The 16,640-nt window shown below is 40.9% G+C and overlaps 1 protein-coding gene across 4 annotated transcripts in view; it reads left to right on the top strand.

Moving 5' to 3' along the window:
* Positions 1–14,007, top strand: part of BRD1 (bromodomain containing 1) — a 41,932-nt gene extending 27,925 nt beyond the window's left edge. For 3 of the 4 annotated variants that reach the window (XM_053404517.1, XM_053404515.1, XM_053404518.1), the window contains 5 exons: positions 2,579–2,714; positions 3,096–3,223; positions 6,817–6,926; positions 9,790–9,944; positions 12,161–14,007. In XM_053404517.1, the coding sequence (XP_053260492.1) occupies positions 2,579–2,714; positions 3,096–3,223; positions 6,817–6,926; positions 9,790–9,944; positions 12,161–12,344 (713 nt within the window). In that variant the 3' untranslated portion in view covers positions 12,345–14,007. The remainder of the gene's footprint in view (positions 1–2,578; positions 2,715–3,095; positions 3,224–6,816; positions 6,927–9,789; positions 9,945–12,160) is intronic. The other variant, XM_053404516.1, reaches the window with a different exon arrangement.
* Positions 14,008–16,640: the final 2,633 nt, after the last annotated feature.

Here is a 16,640-nt window from a genome sequence, read left to right as displayed (position 1 = left end):
CTTGAGATATTGATAGTATCCGGCTACCAAGTGCTTCTTCCTCGTTACTCTCTATTTTTGGTTACTTGTGTTAGGCCAAGCCAAAATGTTTTATGCGACTGTATCTGTTTCTGGCAACACCTGGGACTCAGCTATACTGCTGCAAATAAAACGTTTGGTGTGTGTTGTAAAGTGAAATATACAAATGTGGCACTGGATGACAATGGTGAGATATGGCAAATTCAATATATTTTTCAAAAACTTTTTTTTAAAGAAAAGCATTTTCACAGCATTTTTATATACGTGTAGATTCCACCCTGTTATTGCTAAATTATCATTTATGTTTTTGTATACTTCTATGGCTGTGTTTGGATTTAATGGTGAATTATGGTTCAGCATTACACAAACAGACCTTGGAGTGCTTCCCCCTTGCCTTTCTCTACTAGAGTGGCTAAGAGAAGTCTGGAAGCTCTTTAAAAAAATAATAATATTAACTATAGTTTAGCTTACATCTGCAAGACATGCTGCAGCTCATTTTTGTAATGCTAAACTACATTTTTGTGTCATTCTTGAACCAGCCCTGTATGTTTTACACATATTTCTGCAATTTATTAGCACTAGTTGTGGAATAGTTTGGGGATGTAAGGAGCGGACTTCGGTTGGATATGGTATTTGAACTTCTGTGCTTGAACTGCTCATATAGAAGTCTGTGTACAAAAGTTTTAAATTGTCTTTCCAGTTTGCCTGAAATATTTTGCTGTTTGGCTCACAAAACAGATCAGCACGCAGTATTACACTGGTTTCAATTCTAAGCATTTGATCCTCTGGTCTCTTAGAAATAATGATGCTGGCCCTTTCAAGCCCTGCTGTGTGTACATACTACTTGAAAATGTTCACTTTGCAAATATTATTGCATTTACATTTAGCTTATATTTAGCATTCCTCCCCCCAATTCATGTTGTCCTGTTTTGGAAGAGGATGAAGATCTTACCTGCGTGGGGCTTCAGCCCTATAACTGCTCTTTCTAACAGTAGTTTTTCAGTAAGATTTGTGCACAATGTCAGTAATGCAGTAATCTTTGCCTATGCACCACCACCTTGTAAAATGAGAATATAAAACAAATATGAAACAAGGAAGCTTCATGAAACCTTCAAAGCTGATACAACACAAGCTATTGTTGACTGCTTCTCATTTTGATTTCTCTGTACCCGGTATATTCTGGTGTAAAAATGCAGAGTGACTAACTGAACGACAAGAAGGAGCGTATGGGGGTATAGGGAAATTGTAATGTCAATTTGCCTGCATTCTGTATTGTAGTTGGTTGTCTTCAGCTTGTATTGCCACAGGCTCATATCTTGTGAACTAGTGTCTGACTTGTTCATCACACGGTACCAGTTTTAGGAAAAGTTATTTCTTAAAGCAGGTTTCTTTTTATCTTTTTTTCTTTTTGAAAAATGAAAGATTGGAAACATGTTATTTAAAACACTCTAAGGAAACATAATTTTAGCGTTGCTGTGTTCACCGCAAGTGTTTGTATACTGGCGGAACCATGCCTCCATATAAGCCATCTTACCTTCTGCAGCTGGTGTGCCAAGCAGATCTTACCCCCCCCCCAAGCGAGGCAGAGAGCTTTTAAGCTCTCAGACTTGCTTACTGGGCTCACAGGCGTCTTCTGAGATCTCGCAAGAGGCTCCCAGAGCCAGGCAGAGAGCTTAAAAGCTCTTTTTGCCCTGTGAAAACCCTGCACAAAAAGCTCTCTGCCTTCCATGCTCTTAATTTATGGGATTTCAACCAATCAGTTTTCAGCAGTGTAAAAATGTACGTAAGTTGTGAGTCACCTGCGTGTCCTCAACGTATTTTATGCACCTGTTGAATCTTACGTGCAATTTTCATTCATGGTCAATTGAAGCATCTTTCAGTTTTATTTATTATTACGATATGAGACACTACCATTCCTGTTTCTAAAATAAGAGATCAAATTTCAAAGTTGGCAGATAAGCTGTTTGGGTTGTGGACTTTTAGACTAGTGCTGTATTAGGCTTCTGTACATAGGTTCTGAATCCTAAACTGAATATGTGCAGACAGTGTTAGCATTTTCTAGAGCTCTGTTGAAAGTTAGCAGTCGCCTATTTGATACCAGACTGGTCCTTACACTGCTGGGAGATTGGAGACAGCCATTCTCCATTTTCTTCTGACGATTTGAGAAATAGAATGAGTTTGCTGTCACTTGCAACTCAGATGCTTTAAGTACTGTATTAACTCACAGTCTTTTTAATTTTAGATATTTAATGAAAATGTAGACCTGTCTTTTGTATGTTTGCCTAGACTTCGTTCTGCATGCATTGCTTTAGGAGCGGCACAGTTTGATATATCTTGCAACAAGTATCAGTCCCTTGATTTTACCTCCTCTATCTTCACTGATGTCTACACTTTCTGCATGTTTCACTTAACTATTTAACGTTTAATCTCATTCTTCTTGCACATGTTACAGCTCTATTAACAGAGGTACTAAAACATGCACATAAGTATATATTGAAACATGTATGAAAATACAATCCACTTCGACATTATGTGTATTTTTCTTTTGTTAACCTGCCAGGTCTTTCGAATGGTTTTGGAGATGGCAGTAAAGAGTCGGAGTTAAATGATACTCCAGGGAGAAAAGTTGAACCTCGTCGCCGTTGTGCATCAGAGTCTAGTATATCCTCAAGTAACAGCCTGTTGTGTAATTCAAGGTAAAAAAATGTGGTGTTATTAGCCCAAAGTTAAAGTATGTTCAAAATATAATTATTTGAATCTAGACTTCCCATAAGCAGAGGTACTCCAGTTTGTCATTTGCCCTGTGCCTCTTGAAAATATTCTCTGGAGGGTTGCAAGACCCTCTGGAAAAGTGAGGGGAGTGGTAAAAATCCCCATTTCCCTTCCTCAAGCAAGAATCTTCACTGGATTTCAGAAGTGGGCAGCCCAACAGTAATATTAATTACTGGGGTGAGAGACTTCTGGCATATAAATGGCCATGTCCATGAAACCTTGTAAAGAAGTATAACAATTCACGTGTTTCTGCAAGCTATTGTTATCGTTGTTGTTATGTTTTCTGACACTTCAAATGTTTCTAGTTTTAGCCTGCCAAAATGTGGGAAAGGCAAACCAGCGCTTATACGAAGACACACGTTAGAAGACCGAAGTGAGTTGATATCATGCATTGAAAATGGAAACTACGCAAAAGCAGCAAGAATTGCGGCTGGTAACTGATATATTTACGCTATGTATTTATAAAAAGTATCTGGCGTTTCTTCCTGCCTGCTCTCTAGAAATGAAGGGTGAGGCCTTCCCAGGACATCTTACTCTGTGGCCAGATGAATGTGAGACTTTGCCTATTTGTGTCTACCTCTTGAAGATACCCGTTAGGTTTTCCAACTTGCCCCCGATGTGCCTCCTTCTAATCGATCTCTTATTTCCTCTGCCTCAGACATTTTGAGGTTGAACATAACAAACACAAACCTTCTCCCACCCATATTTCCCTCCTATGCACCCTTTTCTAAACTCAGCGTTAAGATTGATCTGCTTTGAACACCCGTTACACCTTTAAACTCCTCTTTCCTTGTCTTGCGTTCTGCTCTTTGTGATTACAGCAGTTGGTCCCTTATGACTATTTAACCATTCCCTTTAGCACATCTCCACCTGGAGGCCTTGTTAGCATTGCCTTTCCTGCACCACCCTTGCTTCACCTCATCTGTTGTCTCTTGTTCACGCCCTCGTTACTTCTTTTGTCCATCTAATATAAACTGTAAGCCCTTTGAGCACTATATTTTCCCTGTTCTATATATTGCCTTAACACACTGGTGTCACTAAACAAATAAATTTCAATTAACAAAGAACTCTTAGTTTGCATGTTGTGTTCAGGGCTTTCCATGTTGACTCTGCTCCAAAATGCCAGGAAATCGCAGCTGAGAACAAGACACATTATTGAGGCAGTATGGTACGGGATCCATGCTGTGGTTAGTTCAAGCTTCGCCGCCACCTTGGAGCAGAATGGCTTGCAGTTCAGAATCAGAAGAACCTTTATTTGCACCAGCCACTAGCCGTAGCAATAAAATAAAATACAGTGTACTGAAGATAGAGGTAAAAACTTAACTCTACAAAATACATTCTGGAGGTTTACATCAATGATCAAATAATAGATCTTATTCTAATTGCCCCTGCTAAATTTTCTGCAGTTTTTGCTGTTGCCCGATTATCTTGATCTGCTAGAAGAAAGGACACAGTAGCAAAGGTTGAGCGACCTGGTATAGATAGCATTTGAGGGGTAATAACCTCTCTCTTCAAAGGCTTTCCGTTGCAGAGGGATCAGCCTTATTCCCGGATTTGTCTGTTCACTGGAATAGACATGTGGGGTCTATGCAGCTGAAGCTAACATGCAACTGAAGTTACCCTTCCATGTTGCAACTACACAACTGGCACAAATGATAAGAGTTGGAAGGGACTGTTTAAGAGGGGAGGGGGAGGAGTTGACACGCACACAGACACACACAACCAGGGTTTGCCTTTCACCATTACACTTCTGTTTATAGGTATGGTACTGTATTTGAGTGCTGGGGCCTCTTAATAAATTACCTGCTCAGAAACTGTATGTATAATTGACAACACTGTGTGGAACGAGATCCTGGGCATAAACTTATACCATCATTATACCTGAACCATATTTCAGCTTTTCTGGAGTTCAGTCTGTACGTGCCTCAAGTCTGTTAGACGTAGCTGAGATGCTCCTGAAGAGCCTGTGGAAAACTGAGTTGTCGAGAAGTCTAGTGATTTGATACGATTAAAACACAACACACATCTGCGTCCATTTCTAGTTATAGCAGTGGGAAGCGGAACTGTGTATTGGTAATTTAAAATTACAGTGGTACCTTGGTTCTTGAACATAATCTGTTCTGGAAGTCCTTTCGACTTCCGAAATGTTCGAAAGCCAAGGCACGGCTTCTGAATGGCACTGGCACCCCAGAAACAATAGCTGAAAGCCGCATCGGACGTTTGGCTTCCAAAAAAACATTTTAAAACTGGAACACTTACTTCTGGATTTTTGGCGTTTGGGAGCCGAAATGTTCAAGCAGCAAGGCGTTCGAGAACCAAGGTTCCATCGTATAAACCTGAAATAATTTTCTATGCTTCCTTTCCTCCAAGGAGCTCGAGGTAGTGTACATAGTTCTGCCTCTTCCATTTCATCCTCGCAAAAACCCTGTGGTACCTTAGCCCTCATGGCTGATGAGGATTCCTTATCCACCAAACTAACCCTTACCCTACATTGGTTCACTTTATAAACTATTCTTTTGGAAAATTAAAACCATGTGTTGTGTCAATGTGGAATCTGGCATACAGAATGTAACTGAGGTAGGGTATAATTTGACTAAATTTCACTCGCACTTCGTATTGATTTTCTCTTGAACATTGGGTTTGCTGTGTGCACAGAATGGCAGGGTGGTGGAAGAACCTTTCTTACTTGCAAACTTCTCTGACTCGTAAAATGGGCTGCCTTTCAAACTGTTGCTGGGCAACGCCGGTTCATACTGAGCACGTGCATAAATTTCCTCATTCATGGGAGCTTAGGCAAACTTTGGACCAGAAAATGCTTTTTTAAAAAAAGGCAACTCCTGGGTAATGGCACGAGTTAGACATTCCCCTTGATCTATTGCAATAAAATGTTTTGCAAAAGATGCAGTAAAAACAAAAACCTTTCCAAAAAGTCCACCCACTCCCACTCTCCTTTTTCTTAATTGCAAGTCTGAGGGCAAGGACCATCTAATTATGATTTTTTGTAAGCTGCTCTTAAGAGTCTTTTTGGCAAAAGGGTTGGGGAATAAATGCCGTACATAAATAAAACCAAACCATCAATGTCTTTGGGAAGGGAAAAAAAATGGTTTAAAAGTGCTAGTCGCTCATCAAACATTTTTCTCATTCAAAACAAGTCATTTTATAGCATTTCGACCTCAAATTCAGTATGGACCTAACTCTTCTACCCTGTCAAGTTCCAAATCAAGCCATAGAACTTGCATCCCCACTTCCAGATTCCTTATTATAGTTCCAGAATGTGAGTCAACCGGCTTAACGTGGGATCATGACTGTGGCCTTAATAACTAATGTGATCAATTATTTCAGTCCTACTTGTTTCCATGCCATGTAAAACTAATTACTATCCTTTGCAGGAATGCTGATTCTTGTGAACAGGCTATAGGAGTTTCCTAGTCATAAGCATCATCATTATTCAACTAACTTTTACTCAAAGTCGACCCACTGAAGTTCATGGCTCAAACTTAATTTCAGTGGGTCTACTGTGACTAAAAGATTTTTCTTCTTCACATCTACACTAAACAACAGGAGAACAGAATCACAGGACTGCCAGTTTCAATTTGTGGAAATGATCACTCAAGAGTCTTAAAAGGCCACAGCCAACAAATTCTCTTAGCTCAACGTATCTGTGGTTCTTGCATGCATAATATTAACTGGTTAAACTGGTCAATATGTTACTCTGTTCTCCCAGTCAGCCAATGAACTATGTGTAGCAATATATTGAGCCACCTCCAACCTTGATGTAGCCGCTTTTCTGCATGGAATGTTTTGTTCCGAAACCTATGTGGTATGGACTGGTTTTCACCACACCAAAGACTTGAGCAAGTAGAAGAGCAAAGATTAACAGCTGGTTAAAATTGCCCAAACAACTTAGGAGCTGCTTCATGCTAATGCCCTACTCAAAGGGCACACACAAAGTTTACCTTTTCAGTGTGTCAACCATTGCATCAACTGTAGCCGTTATTGATTTACTCTCTCTTTTTTCCCCTTTAGAAGTTGGGCACAGCAGCATGTGGATTTCAACAGATGCTTCCAATTCTGTCCTTGAGCCTCTAAAAGTTGTGTGGGCCAAATGCAGTGGGTATCCTTCCTATCCAGCACTGGTGAGTTATTTGTCATTTATATTAGAGGTGACTAGAAGTAACATGCCGTATTTTTCGCTCTATAAGACACACCAGACCACAAGACGCACCTAGTCCACCTAGAGGAGGAAAACAAGAAATAATAATAAAAATAAAAATAAAAATATATATATAATATATAATATAATAATATATAATATAATAATAAATTATAATAAAAAATAATAATCTGAATCTCAGAAGCCAGAACATCAAGAGGGATCGCTGCACAGTGAAAGCAGCAATCCCTCTTGCTGTTCTGGCTTCTGTGATAGCTGCACAGCCTGCATTCGCTCCATAAGACGCACACACATTTCCCCTTACTATTTAGGAGGGAAAAAGTGAGTCTTATAGAGCAAAAAAATATGGTACCTTTTTTTTATTCCAGTTGCACAATTTATTATGGGTGCATCTCAGTTCATGAAATGGCAAGTGGTAGTTGTCATATTCTGACTCTTTCAGAGTCAGTTTCCATGTAAGTGTCATGTTAGCCCAATTTTGGAAGCATACCCATTAATTAGTTTCCCAATATCAATTTATTCCAACTTGGTACAGAAAACCAGGTTTGCTTGTTGTTGTTGTTTTTTTAAAACATATTGGAGAGTCGACGTCTCCAAACATGGATATGAAGGGACATATATATACACACATACATATATATATATATATGTTTATGTATATATGTCCCTTCGTATCCATGTCGACTCTCCAATACATTTTTAAAAAACAACAACAACAAGCAAACCTGGTTTTCTGTACCAAGTTGGAATAAATTGATAATGGAAATATTAATAGATCCATCTCAATAACAGTTTATGCCTGGTTTTGGTACAGAAATGGTTGTGGTCTCCCATTATGATGACCTCTGTCGGGAGAGTGGGGAAATGCGTTCCAGTTACTTCTCCTTGACTTCTCAGCGGCTTTTGATACCATCGATCACGCTTTCCTTCTGGAGCAGCTGTCCGAGTCAGGGGTGGGCAGCACTGCTTGGTCTTCCTTAGCCGTTTCCAAGAGAGTGATGCTTGGGGAGTGCTCTTCAGCTCTGTAGAGTCGTCAGTGTGGGTTAAGTTTTATCCCCCATGCTGTTTAGTATCGACATGAAACCACCAAGTTGGGCTATCCACAATTTGGGACTATGTTGTCAGCAATATGCTGATGACACACAGCTCTACTTCTCCTTTGCATCTGCAGGTGAGGCAGTTGAAGTGCTGAACCAGTGCCTTGCCTGGTGATGGGACTGGATGAGAGCCAGCAAACTGGAACTCAATCCAGATAAGACTAAGCCACTGTTAATGAGTGGTTCCCTAGAGCGAATGAATGGGAAGTTGCCTGTTCTTGACGGGATCACATTCCCTCTGAAGGAGTGGGTACATAGCTTGGGGGTACTCCTGGATCCATTGCTTTCACTTGAGGCTCAGGTGGCCTCGTTGGTGCAGAGTTCCTTCCCTCAGCTTTGACTGGTGGCCCAGCTGTGCCCCTATCTGGACAGGGATAGCTTCGCTTCTGTTGCCTGTGCTTTGGCAATCTCCAGTGTAGATTACTACAATGCATTGTACATGTGGCTGCTTCTGAAGGTGATTTGGAAACTTCAGCTGGTGTAGCAATTGGCGGCCACATTGCTCAGTTAGTTGCCAGGCCCAATTCAAAGTGCTGGTTTGGACCTATAAAGCCTTAAATGGCTCAGTACTGCTCTGTGGTCCAAACCACTGGGCCTCTTGGGCTTGCCAATCAGAAGGTTGGCGGTGTGAATCCCCCTGACAGGGTGAGCTCCCATTGCTCTCTCCAGGCTCCTGCCAACCTAGCAGTTCGAAAGCACACCAGTGCAAGTAGATAAATAGGTACCGCTACAGCGGGAAGATAAACGGCATTTCCGTGCACTCTGGTTTCTGTCACGGTGTTCTATTGCTCCAGAAGCGGCTTAGTCATGCTGGCCATGTGACCCGGAAAGCTGTCTGTGGACAAACGCCTGCTCCCTCGGCCTGAAAAGCAAGATGAGTGCCGCAAACCCATAGTCGCCTTTGACTGGACCAGGGGTCCTTTACCTTTTTATCTTTTACCTGAAGGTCTGAGCCAGGCCTTCAAATCATCATCCAAGGTCCTTCTTCATGTGCTTCTTCCACAAGAGGTCTAGAGGGTGGCAACACGAAAATGGACCTTTTCTGCCATGGCTCTCTGTGGAATGCTCTCCTGGTGCCTTCGCTACATATCTTTATGCTCCAGGCAAAAATGTTCCTCTATAACCAGGCCTTTGACTAATTAAACAATCTGGACTTTCAGTTGTATTTATGAGAGGGAGTTGTTGGTGATGGTGGTTGTTGTATGTATTTTGTGTTTGCATTCTGTAGTGTTGTGCTATGAACCGGCCTGTGATATTCGGTTAATGGGTGGTATATGAATTTAATAAATAACCATAATAACCACAATATCTTAACAGATTAAAGTCTTAAGCATTGGATACCAAAGTGTACTTAATGGGTAAATAGTTGGATATTTCAAAGAGGTTACTGTAGCACAGGGCTGGCTCGCCTGTGGTCCTTCAGAGATATCTGGATTCAAACTCGCATCATCCATGATTGTTGATTAGGCTGGTTGGAATTGACAGGAGTTGGAATTCAGCAACCTCTGGAGGACCACAAGTTAGTTATCCTTGCTGTAGCAGCCTGGGGCTTGATCATGTGGGAACCGAATGGGAAGTTACCACATTATTAAGAGCATGTCTCCTGTGAATTGAGTTTAATGTTGTGTACATTGGTTTGAGATTTATGTTAGTAGATAGCTGCCTAATATACAATAAAATCTTTAAGAACAGTTACTAAATTATTTTCCTTTCCCCTCCATTTTATAGATAATTGACCCTAAAATGCCTCGTGTTGCTGGTCATCACAATGGTGTTACAATACCAGTGCCACCCCTTGATGTGTTGAAAATTGGAGAACAAATGCAGACCAAATCAGATGAGAAGCTTTTCTTGGTTTTATTTTTTGACAATAAAAGGAGCTGGTATGTAAACTTCTTTCTCAAATGAAAAAGTCCTGTATATTTTAACTGTAAGGGCAGCTGAAAATGTGATAAATTGGGTTCCACAGCTCCTTATTTGCTCAGAAATGGAATTTTGCAGAAGGAGAGAAAAACGTTACTTGTGTGATCCAAATTATTTTAGGAAGCATAAAAGCTCTAGCTTCTGAAAAACCTGATCCCTCCTATAGCAACTGTGTTTAGACATCATGATAAACCATAGTTTATTTTGAAAGGAATAAGGCTGTGCTAGCCTTGGGCTTAAAGGCTTCCCCTTTCTCTCTTCCAGCGCAAAAGTGAAGCTTAACTTGAACTTTATTTGAAACGAGCCACCTTCATGATTCATGGTTTGAAGTTGGCTTGTTTTAAACCATACTTAAGAGAAACCATGGTTTTTTCAGGTTCAGATGTAATGATCAGCTACAGTGAACCAGAAACTTAATTGAAAGCTTCAGAACTTCTCAATAGCAGCACCAGTGGAAAATTTGGAGCATGCAAGCACAAGATTTGTGCAGGCACGTTCCTGCCATGATGAACTATGTTTTATTGTGACGTCCAGTCATAATCAAAGGCCTTATTTGCACATACCACAAAGCCAAGCCATGTTTGAACAAGTACGCACTGAGTGCATGGAGTGAAAATTGCAACCGTTTTGCTCTGGTCCTGCTGTGAGTTAAAGCCATAGTTTGACTTAGCATTATCTGGGCTTTTGTCCCTCTGAGCAAAGCATGTCCTGTGGCCAAGGATCATTTCATTGCTTTACCAGTCATGGCATATCTGGGGCAGATAAACCACAAGCTCGGGTTCAGCTTTAACACTACATCTGGTGTAGTGTTAACACTACATCTGCTGTAGGGTCTCACACAAGCTGAGACCCTACCTGCCCACAAACTGTCTTGCCAGAGTGGTGCATGCTCTAGTCATCTCCCACTTGGACTACTGCAATGCGCTCTACGTGGAGCTACCTTTGAAGGTGACCTGGAAACTACAACTAATCCAGAATGCGGCAGCTAGACTGGTGACTGGGAGTGGCCGCCAAGACCGTATAACACCGGTCTTGAAAGTTCTATATTGGCTCCCAGTACGTTTCTGAGCACAATTCAAAGTGTTGGTGCTGACCTTTAAAGCCCTAAACAGCCTTGGTCCAGTATACCTGAAGGAGCGTCTCCACCCCCATCGTTCAGCCTGGACACTGAGGTCCAGCTCCGAGGGCTTTCTGGTGGTTCCCTCACTGTGAGAAGTGAGGTTACAGGGAACCTTCTCGGTAGTGGCGCTTCCCTTCCACCAGATGTCAAGGAAATAAACAACTGACTTTTAGAAGACATCTGAAGGCAGCCCTGTTTAGGGAAGTTCTTAATGTTTGATGTTTCATCGTGTTTTTAATATCCTGTTGGGAGCCGCCCAGAGTGGCTGGGGAAACCCAGCCAGATGGGTGAGGTATAAATTATTATTATTACAACAACAACCATGTGGCAATGTGGCAGGAGCAAATCTGCCTCTTATCATTCACGTGTAGCCATAACTTGGCTTAGCGTTGCATATGAATTTATCCTTTGCAGACTCTGGTGTAATGTTTGTCATTGTTAGCCTCTGATCCTGTTCAGTATCCATCCTGATTGTGTATTTAGACCTTCGGCTGAGAAATGATGAAAGTGCCATCTCATACCAGTGCCGCGTTTTTAAGAAGTAATCTTGTTAGCCTGCTTGATAATATGGTCCTCATTGAAATGGCCTTGGTTGTCTGAAAAATAAAGTGCAGGAATAATACCGATGTTCTTGACTGCTGCACATCTTTTCCATGGACCACAGTTTTAAAATCGCTTCCTTAGAGAATTTGTCCATTATGAGATTTGTATGAAATTTTGGTTTACTTCCCTGTTTGAAGACCACTTGGGGCTGGTGGTAATGTATGGTTTTAAACATTGGACTCAAACATTTTTATTCCACCATGCCTTTTTAGCTTTTCATTATTCCGATTAATCTGTAAATGTAGGTTTCTTCTATTTCCAAAAGTTATCCTTGAAATTTTTAATCCTTGCAATGGAAGTTGGTTTTAATTGTCTGTTGTAAACTGCTGTGAGCATTGGTTTCGAGCGGAAAGGAGGACTTAAAACAAAACAAAATTTGCATGAGAACCAGGGTATTTTTTGATTTTCCAAAATGGTGATAAGTATCTGAGATGTTGACTTATCCTCTTCCAGGCAATGGCTTCCAAAATCCAAAATGATTCCGCTTGGGATTGATGAAACAATAGACAAGTTAAAAATGATGGAAGGTCGGAACTCAAGTATTCGCAAAGCCGTAAGGGTTGCTTTTGATCGTGCTATGAACCATCTCAGTAGAGTCCACGGAGAACCAGTCAGTGACTTCAGTGATATTGACTAACATAGGTGCAGCCAAGGCACACAAAAAACCACCCTGTATAGAGATCTACAAATTAACTTCTTCGTCTACAAGAATGTATTGAAGACACAACTTCGTAATCATTGATCCAGTGGCAGGGTTCTGCAGCAGATCCTCTGAATCACCATTGCCATATTGATTTAAAGATTTTTTTTATCATTGTGTTGCTGTTTGGAGGATTTTTCCACTAAAATATCTTGTTCATAGTGTTCATAAAGTGTACATATATGTATATTCAACTCTTAACTTATTCTGATTTTAGATGTACCTTTTTATTTCTTTTATTTTGGCTGGGAAAGGGATAGATTGTCATTTCCATTTCTTTCCGCATTTTTTTTAATTAAAAAAACAAAACTTCAGCACCACCTTCCAGCTTAAGGTGCTAGGTGTTTCTTGAAGTAAATAACATCAGATAGATTTGGCTAAATCATATATTATGGTGCTGCTTATGAAACTTGTATGTGATCTGTAGCTTTTTAACAAGACCTCTGAATGTTTGATTTTGCATAAATCAATTAATCTTTGCACAAAGTACCACATAGTTAAGATGTAAATTTACAACAGCAAATGTGTATTTTAAGAGAAGAAATTACATTATTTTGGAGGGTACTTTGTGAGAAAGACAACAGAAGTAAAAAAAAATTATGCTATGTACATCACTTGAAAAATCACCAAAAACACTCCATTGTTGCCCAAAATATCACTTTAGAAATTATTTGTGTTTTACACACAACCGGCTTAAAGCCTGTGAGTACATTATTTCTTGCAAACCATATCTCATCTATCTCCCCTGGATTTTATGTGCCTCCCTGTGTTATATTTATTGTAGAAAATGTATTACTTTGCTTTATAAAGAGAAATAAATGAGAAAGTATATTGATATACATTTTTATATAGGCACATAAGACAATTTGCTTTGGGAGAAAAAGTTGTCTTGGAAATGGTTGTACAAAATAACTTGATGGGCTGTGTGTCATTTGACCTTTTTTTGTAACTTGTAATCTTTCTTTCAAAGGGGATTTATGTAACTTTTAATTTTAGAACACTTTGGTAGCAATAGAAACTTTGGATACATTTTTGTATGGTACATGTGATGTATATAGAATTAGTACTTTATTTTTATTTCGAAGAATTAAAGCATTACATTTAGGGAAGGAAAATGATAGGGTGGGTTTCGAGTAATAACTTTTATATTAAAAAAATAAAGTAAAACTATTGATTGTTGTAGCTACTTTATTTCTATGTTCACTGGAATACTGAATTTGTAACAATGGAAATGGCAAGTATGTTTTCAATGTGATTTATAATGATTACACTATTTATAAGTGCACTGCGGTGGACTCTTCAGTGATAACTTAAATGCTGTACCGAGATATATAATATGCAACACCAAATAATGCATATGAATGCACGAAATATTTATGCCCAGCTTCTTTTTTTTAAAATGGGTTAGCAAAGATGGCAAAGCCAATACTTTTAAAGTCTTTTTAAACAATTTCATTGAATAGCGTTCTTCATTGTAAAACCTGCTTGGATTTTTATTTTAAAGCTACAACCAATTTTGGAATAGTTTCTAATGTTTTTTATTATCTATGGTTTGTAATACCCCCTTAGAAGCTTGAAATAAACTTCCTTTCTCAAGTGATACTTTTGTCATGCATTTGGCCCCTTAGAATGTCTACATGAGAGCCAGAATCGCCTAACCACTTTCTCATAACGGAGATCACTACAAATGCTATACAAAGGATTCGGTTTTGCACCGAGCTGCATTTTGAGCCACCTAACCGCTCACAGATCTCATATGCAGCAATATTTGTGATCGCTAAGGAACACTTCTAGGATCTCGAAAGATTAGCTTCTCTGTGTTTGCGTTACAAGAAGAACTCTGCAGGGGCACTTAACATAATGTCTGAGCAGCCCAAAGAAAATTGAAGTTGCGGTAGCTTAAATGTGAGGACTGCAAAACTACGTAAACTCTGATGTCACCGCTGGACGAAAGGATGTGCATATGGGGCTGATTGAAAAAATAGCCCCTGTGCTTTTGCCCAGTTGATTTTTCACTAGGCATGCTATAAATGGCAGTAGGGCATAGGGCAGGTCACATAACCAAAAGAGGTCTGCACTGGAAATGTATCTTCACACCAATAGTTCCTTCATTGTGCATCTTCAAGATCTGTAAGAACCTTGTATAATTTTTGTGTTGCCATTTGCAGGAGTTCCAATAAGATTGGAACATTCGAGAGTTTGTTGAAAGTGCTGGAGATAATGGAATGTGGCTTAAGCAACAGAAACGTGGGTCACAAAGGTGAGAGTTGATCCCTTTGACCTGTCAGCAAAGAGACTACAAGACCTCCTAGAAAGTTAGGGTGCTTTTCTCTTGACACCGAGTAAACTGGCAGAAATGTATAAATCCAAATCAAATAAGTGTTGGAAATGTAAAGAGAAGGAAGGTTCCTTTTATCATATGTGGTGGTCTTGCAGTAAGGTTAAGGCTTACTGGGAAGTCCAGTGGACATGAGCCCTGTAAGCTCCATTGGAAAAAGGCAGGGTATAAATCATGGGGTTGCAAACTAAGGCCTGGGGGCCAGATCCGGCCCAATCGTCTTCTCAATCTGGCCCATGGACGGTCCGGGAATCAGCATGTTTTTACATGATTAGGATGTGTCCTTTTATTTAGAATGCATCTCTGGGTTATTTGTGGGGCCTGCCTGGTGTTTTTACATGACTAGAATGCGTGCTTTTATTTAAAATGCATCTCTGGGTTTTTTTGTGGGGCACAGGAATTGGTTCATATTTTCCCCCCAAAAAGTAGTCCGGCCCACCAAATGGTCTAAGGGATGGTGGACTGGCCCATGGCTGAAAAAGGTTGCTGACCCCTGCACTAGACCCTCTCTAACTTTCAGACCCTCTTTTTCCACCTCAAGCCCTTGCCACTAGTAACATGCCTTCCAAGTTCCTTGGGGTAAAAAGCGACGCCCCGCTTTTTCACGTGGGACCTTGGCGGCCATTTTGGGTGCTGTGATCTCTAATGCTGTTGGCCCCCCCACCCAAAAAAGTGCTTTTTCCTGGGCGAAAGCAAGGCTCGGGTCACATGACTCATCCAAGAATGCTTCCCAGATGCATAGGAATCCGTTCATTTCTCCCCCAAAAAATATAGTCTGGCCCCACACAAGGTCTGAGGGACAGTGGACCAGCCCCCTGCTGAAAAAGTTTGCTGACCCCTGGTATAAATGCAGCGCAAAGGCTTCATATGAGATGCACCTTGTCTTGGTTCATAAAAATCTCAAGAAACTAAGGAGATCCTCAAGTACCTGAAGAGGGCTCACAGGCAGGGAGGAGCACAGTAGTTCTGCTCTCCACTCATTGGAGGGTGTTTGTCTAAAGGAGGGAACCTCTTTGAGGCTCCCAACGTGGCACCAAACCTTGAGATATCTCATAATTATGCATCTGCGAGCACATCAGTATGGAGAGGATTAGTTGAAAGGCCATGCAGCTGAGGGTGGCCACAGTGTCGGGGTGAAAATAGGGTTGCAATTCTAGGTGAGGACTTCAACTCCATTAGGCAGATTGGCTGGGATTGAGGGAAGCTGGAGTCCAAGAACCACCTGAAGCAGGCACCCCCAAACTCAGCCCTCCAGATGTTTTGGGACTACAACTCCCATCATCCCTAGCTAACAGGTCCAGTGGTCAGGGGTGATGGGAATTGTAGTCCCAAAACACATGGAGGGCTGAGTTTGGGGATGCCTGATCTGAAGGGTCATACAGATGGAAATTTTGGGACCATAGCTGAGAGAATACAGTCATACCTCTTGTTGCATTTGCTTCACGTTGAGGCTTTTCCGGTTGTGGACATGGCAAACCCGGAAGTGTATACTTCCGGGTTGCGTCGCATGCGCAGAAGCATTCTGCATGCTTCGTGCATGCGCAGAAGCGCTCTCTTGCTCAGAAGCACCACTCTAGTTGCAGACTTTTCAGGGTGCGAACGGCACCCCGGAATGGATCGTGTCCACAACTAGAAGTACAAGACTCCATTGCCTCAGTGAGAACAAGCTACCCATTGAAACTTATACTACTAAGACTGAATCAGAGAAGTGCTGGAGATGCAATGAGGTCAAGGATATGTTCTTTCATATGTGGTGGACCTGAAAAAGGGTAAAAGAGTAAAGTGGTACCTCGGGTTAAGTACTTAATTCGTTCCGGAGGTCCGTTATTAACCTGAAACTGTTCTTAACCTGAAGCACCACTTTAGCTAATCAGGCCTCCCGCTGCTGCCACGCC

This window comes from Podarcis raffonei, chromosome 10 (genome assembly GCF_027172205.1).
Source record: "Podarcis raffonei isolate rPodRaf1 chromosome 10, rPodRaf1.pri, whole genome shotgun sequence".
Classification (NCBI taxonomy): domain Eukaryota; kingdom Metazoa; phylum Chordata; class Lepidosauria; order Squamata; family Lacertidae; genus Podarcis; species Podarcis raffonei.
Note: the sequence above shows the minus strand (reverse complement) of the source record. Positions and strands in the feature narration are given on the sequence as shown.